This window comes from Botrytis porri (assembly GCF_014898465.1).
Source record: "Botrytis porri strain MUCL 3234 chromosome Unknown BPOR_021, whole genome shotgun sequence".
NCBI classification, from domain to species: Eukaryota; Fungi; Ascomycota; class Leotiomycetes; order Helotiales; family Sclerotiniaceae; genus Botrytis; species Botrytis porri.
The window spans coordinates 556686-564947 of NW_024066095.1; the positions used below are offsets into that span (position 1 = coordinate 556686).

An 8262-nucleotide genomic window follows, 5' to 3' on the forward strand; every position below is an offset into this window, starting at 1 on the left:
TTAAGTATTATTAAAAAAGCATTATTATATTAATCCAGTCCAATATCAATATTTCTATAAAATTTATAAAATATTTAAAGCTTTTGATTAAAAAAATTATATTCTATATTATTATATTTATAATCTTTATTGATATATATTTTCATTAAATTTAAAAAAAGATTATATGTGTATTTTGTATATGGTGTGTATGATACATTTTTTTTTTAATATTATATAATTTAATATTATAACGTAACGTATGGGGAACTCGGACATATGGGGAACTCGAACACTTTTAGCCCATCACCAACTTGAAACCGCAATAACTTTTATTATGCATACCCAATCACCTTCTACATCTGCTGAAATTGAAGAGAAGCTTCAAAAGGCTATAATTTCACTTCAATTGAAAGAATTTAAATCAATTAGAAAGGCTGCAGAGCATTTTGAAGTCCCTAAGTCTACCCTAGCTGATAGGCTGGCTGGGAAGAAAACACGTTCCCAAACCCACGAAATGGCTCAAATTCTTTCAAACGCAGAAGAAAATACTCTTGTACGATGGATTTCACGACTTACCATCACTGGATTCCCTGCTACACCTATGTTGGTGAAGGAAATGGCCGACGAAATTCGTCTTCGACGCGTTCGGGTCGCGTCATCTCGAAATCCTACCTCGACAGAAATTCCACCTATAGGCCACGAATGGATCTATAGATTCCAAAAACGACATCCAGAACTTAAAACATGCTATTCACGTCAATTAGAGTCTAATCGGGCTAAAGAAGCAACTCCGGAGAATATTCAGGCTTGGTTTGACGCGTTTCGCACGCGTCTTATTGAGCGAAAGTATGAATTAGATGATATGTATAATATGGATGAAACCGGATTTGGAGTTGGAAGTACTCAAAGTACGCGCATTATAGTCGATTCTACTCAGAAATCGAATTGGAAAGTTACAGCTGGCAAGCAAGAATGGATAACTGCATTTGAATGTGTCAATGCAGCTGGAAATGCTCTATCACCTATGGTCATTTTCAAGGCTCAGAATACGAATTCTGCATGGATTCCAAAGGACACACCTCAAAGCTGGCAGTTCTCTACTAGTACAAATGGATGGACCTCAAATAGCCATGGATTAGAATGGTTAAAAAGGGTTTTCGAACCAGAATCCAAGAAAGTGTCAGGTGACCGACCTCGACTTTTGATCATGGATGGCCATTCAAGCCATATTACAGGTAGCTTTATTGCTTTCTGTATAGATAATGATATTGATTTACTTATATTACCTCCTCATTGCTCTCACTTGCTTCAGCCACTTGCTATTGCGGTGTATGGGCCAATGAAACGATATCATGCTTTAGAGGTCGATCGATATTCTCGAGCTGGTGTAAAGCGAATCCAAAGAGCTGAATGGGTAGAACTCTTTCAAAATATTAGAAAAAAAGCATTGAATTCTTCTAATATTAAAGCTGGCTGGAGAGGAGCTGGTTTAGTACCTTTTGCCCCACGAAAAGTACTCGATTCATTACCATTTAACTCCTCCCAGCAACCTTCTACTCCACAAATGAGAACCCCCAATCAAGACCTAGACTTGTCTATACTCAGGAGTTCTCCTCCAGATGGAACAGAACTAAGGCAAGCAAATCAGATCTTTAATACAGCTCTAGCAAGCAGTGGTTCTCCTGCATCGCCAACTCGTCGATATGCCAAGAGAATGACTAGGCTTGTAGAATCTCAAAATGCTGAGATAGCCCTACTTCGGAAACAGCTCTCTGATGCTCAGGAGGTAATTGAGACTCGAAAGAAAAGAACTAAAGGCAAAAGAGTCAAATTACAAGGTCAATTTGTCTTTAGTACTAAGGAAGTATTGAAAATGGTACGTGAGGCGGAGGAAAACCCGAAGGAGAAAAAGCCACGAGGACGGCCACGCAAACGCCCAATTGAAGAATCAGAAGAAGAGATTGAAGAAGAAGAGCTAGAGAATAGTTCAAGTGATTCGGAATTGGAATTGGAGGATTGTGTGGCTCGTAGAACAAGATCGCGTGTAGAATAATTGAAAAAGTGTCCGAGTTCCCCATATGTCCGAGTTCCCCATACGTTACGTTATATAATTTTGGTTTCAATAAAAATAAAAGGTATAAAGTATCTTATAAAGAATTAATATTATTAACGTACTTTTGATAAATGGATAATGTTATTAAAGTATAAAGTAATATAAGATTCTTTCTTTCGAAATAGAAATCATTGATTTTTGTCGATTTTAAAATTTCCGATTTAATAAAGAGTTTATTCTTTTCTTTAAATATCAAAATATCAACCTTAAACAAATCGATATTTAGTAATATAAGAGTATAGAAAGATAATCTTTTTTAATCGTATAATTGAAATCTCTTATTGAAATCATACTCCCTAATATCTTTTCTTTATATAACATGGAATTATAGAATGATTTGAAAATATTTTCGATGACCTACCCCTTATGCGAGGGCCCTTTCATGGCATAAAAGGAGGGCACGGCCGTTATTTGTCTGGGAACATAACCCCAAGACCCCACACGACCCCCACATGATTTTATAAAAGGGATTTCACAAAAGGGGATTTCTTGGGTTCCTCATCCCCGCCTCCCATCCCGATCTTGCAACCGTAGAACGTCTCGTTGCCATTCCGCATGGCCTGCGACCTCGCATACAACTCTGACCACCAGGTTCTGATCTGCACACAGTGCCAGACGTGCATCGCTCCAGGGGCCCGAAGTATCGCGCAACACCTCCGAGCCGAACCCCACCGCCTGTCAGGTGATCTTTTGAAAGCTCAACTGAGCTACGCTCAATCGTTAAGTCTGAAGACGAAGCGTCAATTGCGAGAAGACAAACCTGCGCGTAGGGCTGCGCAGTTAGAGCATCTCAGAGTCTTCCACGGCTTTCAGTGTTTATCATGCGATCCATCCTTTTTAACCACTCACCTCCCACGAATGCGGGATCACATGGTGACTCATGGCCGGAAAGCGAGCGAGCACAAAGCGACCCCGCTATGGCAGGCATGCTTACTCCAAACGTACTTTACTGCACCGAGGTATGTTGATTACTTTGTGGTTGTTGCAAATCCTGGGCCCCATGGTGGAAATGGCGATGTGATCCCTTTAACCCGGTCGGAGAAGGATTCCATTGATCAGATTGAGCAAGATGCGTTGAATGTCAAAAAGGATCTCTTCAAGGCAGCTGGCGTCGTTCGGGACATTAAGGAATCTCGCTCCGAGAGGGTACCGTGGTTGCACGACGTCACCAAGTTCCCTTTTCACTTAGTTCATTTAAAAGACGAGGAGATTTGGGCTTCGTATAAGCTCCCATCGAAGAAGGAATTGGATGGAGATTACCTTGAAGCGGATGATCCTCAACTTGTTCGCATCCTCCATGCCGCCGAAGCTATGATGCGAGATGCCTATCAATTGTGCTCTGATACATCCCCCGATCGTAAGATGACTCAGCAGCGAGCTAACATCCTCAATGAATTTTATTCCGGAGCGAGTGGCAAGGCGGATGGGTTCCGATATCACAAGAATGCTTCGACGTTGGTCAAATACTTCCTGATCGGGAAACAACTCTTGGTATATTATTATCGAGTGGTGTATTCGGAGGATGGCTTTTTCACCGCCACGGAATCGGATCAATCATTACCACGTGATATTATCGAACCGACCTCAACCCAAATTCGTGCGATGGATGCTATCATGGAAGCCTTGAATATGGAAGATCCCGAAGAATCTGAATTAGCTTTGAAGCATGCTATTCGACGATTATATCTAGCCTTGATTTGTCACTCGATTGGAAGTGCACCGTTTAAATCACCGGTCTTGAGTTTTTGTGCTATGAAGAGTCGCATGATTTATGGGCGGGGATTGTGGGAAGAGCCAGGAAATTTTAATAGTTACCTGTCGGCTCTCACGTGGACGGCGCAACTGATCCTCTTTGGTTTTGTCTGTTTTCAAGAGCAAGAGGACGAAGATCAAATTCCCATTCTCCTCACCACGCTCTGCAAGAAGTTCTTTCAACAATTAGCCGAGACCCCCTTCGGTTACATTCTTCAGTGGCGTTTATATTTATTCAAGGTGAGTAAGGCTTCCATTGCTAAACACCAAGCTCGATGGTCTTTGGATCGACAGATTGTGGGGTATCGCGGGGTAGAAATATCCATGGAACAGATTTCGAACGTGGTGCTTTCGGAATTTCAACAAGCTCACTCTCTCCTGTACGATGAATTGTTATTTGGCATGCAAGATTTAATTTCGATGGTTTCGTGGCGGATGAAGGATGATCTGGATTCCGAGGATTTTGGGGATTCTTGGCTCTCCCACTCACACAATTCGGAATTTTTAGAAGGGGCAGATCTGAGGCTTTTTCGATACATCAAGACGAACACTAAATTGCACACCACTTTCTTCAAGGTTGATCAAGAGGGAGGGTTAATCTTGTGTTCGAAAGCTATGAAGATATATGAAGTGCAAGCTCAGGAATTCTTAAAGCGACTCTTGATCCTCTGTCACATTGCTCCTGGTCCACCTCTGCGAGAGCCCGAATTGCTTTCTATCACGTGGCGGAATATGGAACGACAGCGACATATTTATATTTGGGAAAAGTTGGTGATGATCTATACCCAATATCACAAAGGACAACAACAATCTGGTGCATACAAGAATAATATTCGATTTCTCCCGAAAGCTATTGGGAATTTATTACTTACTTATATTGCATATGTTATTCCCCTTCGACAAATCTTTCTTCGACAAGAAAATCCGACCGCTTTGATATCCCCGTACCTCTGGTCCAATCTTCAAGGGACTGTGTGGGTAGATGGAGTTATTTCGACTTGCTTACGGAAAGCATGTAAACGTGCTCAGGTTTCGATACTACACACTTCCAATTGGCGACAATTTGCTGCTTCCATCACGAAAGAGAAGTTTACTACGAGAGAACAAGCCAACTTTGATCTGGACCATACTCCTGGTGAATTTGTTGAAGATGAATCCGATTTGAGGGCGTTGGCCGAATTTAGCAATCACAGCTTTCAAACCTTCAATGTAGCTTACGCTGGAACGACCAATCTCACCATGAATACTATGTTGCATCGAGGCTTTCGGGCTTCGGCTAGTTGGCATTCCTTCTTTCGATTCGATTTCGTTCTGCAAGGGAAGCGAGCCTCGAGTCCATCGGATGCTCTAGTGTTGCGAGCCGCGAAACGAAGTCGATTTCGTCAGAGGCAAGGGTACTCGGAAGAGGATTTACTTCAAGTGGCTCAAAGATTATTCCCTTCTGTCACTTTTCAATTTCGTCAACCTGGTCAACGTCGTGGGGTGTTGACTACTTTTGGAACTACCTTTCACGAACAAGTCATCTTGATCTTGGGAACCGGCTCCGGCAAGACCTTAATTCCTATGCTCAGCGCTAGCCTTGCGGACGCTAGCACCACCATCATGATCATTCCTATGGTGGCCTTGCGGATTGACATGATCAAACGTTTTAATGCAGTTGGGATTCCCTCGGTCGTGTGGTCGGTGGAGTGTCGGGAAACCCCTCCATTGGTGATCGTATCGGCTGAAGCGGTTTGCAACGATAGCTTTTTGGAATACGCTCAAGGGCTAGTCTTTCGACAGAAATTGGATCGCATCATCATGGATGAGTGTCACCTTACCATTACTACGAGTGAGTATCGCTCTTGCATGACGCAAGTTGGGTGGTTCATTCGACAAATTCGTACTCAATCCATTTGGCTATCTGCCACCTTGCCTCCGGTGATGGAAGAATTATTCATCGAACAGAACAAATTGGTTTGCCCTCAAATCATTCGAGAGTCGACCAATCGATCTAACCTTCAATATCTTGTTAGTTATGGAGATGGAGTTGATTCTTTGATGGAGAAAGCGAGAGAGTTAATTGAAGTGTGTTGGCCCGATCCTAATATCTTTGATCAAAGTTGTGATAAGATTATTATCTACTGTCGCACTCGTGATGTTGCTGGCGCGGTAGCAGAATTGATGAATTGTCCTCTGTACACATCAGAATCCGGGACGGTTCGCGAGAAGGGGGAGATCATTCAACGGTGGCTCTCCAATCCTCAGCAACCCGTGATCGCTGCTACGTCCGCTCTCGGGATTGGATTTGATTACCCTCACATTCGATGGGTCATTCACCTCGATGCTCCAGAGCGGGTGACGGCTTTCTCTCAAGAATCCGGTCGGGCGGGACGCGATGGGAGGAAAGCTTCCTCCATCATCTTGTTAAATTCGACTTGGAGACCTCAACGTGATACCTTTCTTCCACCCGATCAAGCTACCATGCAACTCTACCTCACTCAACAATATTGCTCACGTGGCGTCCTCAGTCAATTCCTCGATCGGCCTTCGGATTGGCGTTGGTGCATGTCAAGTGATGAGGTCTGTCAAGTGTGTAGGGAACCTCATGAGGAACCTCGCCCCCCTCATTTGATATACACTTTAAATCCATCTACTATAGAAATTGAATCCACTGGCCCTCGAGAGATTCACACTCAAGATTTTCGACAGGATCAAATCCTCGATCGATACGAGCAGGATCTCCTAACCTTTCAGGATTCTTGTCTCTACTGTCGAATTCACCATCGTCGCTTCGATCACCTCTCTTCACAATGCTCTCGAAGATTTGATTGGATTAATGCTAAGGGGGAAGCTCTACAAGCGTGCCAATTTGACGAGAGAGATTGGATGCCACGATACATCGTGTGTTGGAATTGTTATCAACCACAAGATATCTGTCGAGTGGCCGATCCTGATCACGAAGAGAGCGAGTGTCGATTTCCGAACATGGTGATTCCCATTTGCGTGGCGGCATATAAGAGGGTGGGGGGGGGTGGCATGGCTCGAGAGGCATTTTGAACGAACGTGGGAAGATCTTCTTGCGTATATGATTTGGCTTGGGGAGAGGACTGATTTGGAGGGGAATGAATGGGTTTACGGGAATAAGGTTGCAGCTCTTATATTAAGGGAATTAGAATAGAGTAATGATAATAATAAGATAAGAATAAAATAATGAATAAAGGGTTCTAGTAATAAAGTAAGAGATCAGGGTTAAAGTTGGAAGAGATTTTTAAAATGATTAAGAACCGCTACGTATTTTAAAAAGGGTGAGGGTAAGGGTAAGGGTAAGGGTTAGGGTTAAGAGATAATAAGAAAGGAATTAGGGTTAATGAAATATTTAAAGAATGAAATAAGAGAATATATAAAAGTAAGATTTAAAATTAAAGAATAATATTAAAAAGATAATAAAAGAATTTTATAGAATAAGGAAATATAGATTTAGAAAAAAATTATTAAAAAAAAATAGGGTTTAATAGAATTAAATAATTTTAAAAAAGAAAAGTAAAAAATTAAATTGAAATTAATAATTGGGTTAAGAATTAGGATTATTATTAAATTATTAAATTTAGAAGAATAAATTAGGATTTGAAATAATAAATATTGAATTGAAAATATAAAATGAGTTAGAGTATTTAATTAAAGATTATGAATATTATTAGGGTTATAAATTGGAATTAGGGATTTATTAAAGAATTAAAATTATTAATTTGTTAAAGGATTAGGGTTAAAAGTATATAATATAGAATATTAATTTAATAATTGAATTAAAAGAGGATTGAAAAATAAATTTAATAAAAAAAGAAAAAGATTGAAAGATAAATATAATATAAAAATAAATTAAAGATATAAGATATTAAATATTGATTTAAATAAATAAAAAAGTATATTTAAAGAATGATATTATTAAAGGGTTAGGGTTATTAATTTTTAGGGTTAGAATTAAAATTAAAAAGTAATAAAAGAATGTATAAATATAATAAATAATAAAAGTAGGATTTAATTGAAAAAAGAAATAAGATTTATTATTTAATATAAATATAAAGATTTTATAAAAAGATTAAGATTAAGAATTTTATTTAATAAAAGATTTATTAATTATAATAATAAATAAAATTTTATAAAGAAGAAGAATAAATAATAAAAGTAAGGTTTAGGGTTTAATATAAAAATAAAATTTATTAATGAATAATAAGATTAAAATTATTAATATAAAATAAAAAGGGAATTATAAAAAAAAGAGAAAAAAAAAAGATTTAGAAGAAAATAATAATATTAATAATAAAAAAGATAAAAGATATTGATTTAAAAAAAAATAAAAAAGAAAAAAAAAATTAAATTAAATTAATTAGAATAATAATAATATATTTTTAAAAATGAATAAAATTTAAAAAGAT

General features: G+C 38.8%; 1 protein-coding gene across 1 annotated transcript; it reads left to right on the forward strand.

The window, feature by feature from the left end:
- Positions 1 to 2650: 2650 nt before the first annotated feature.
- EAF01_011470 (uncharacterized protein) lies at positions 2651 to 6886 on the forward strand (the record flags this gene model as incomplete). The annotated part of the gene is made up of 1 exon (XM_038919728.1): positions 2651 to 6886. One exon carries the CDS (start codon positions 2651 to 2653, stop codon positions 6884 to 6886), a length of 4236 nt encoding a protein of 1411 aa, XP_038764938.1.
- Between the last annotated feature and the right edge of the window lie 1376 nt (positions 6887 to 8262).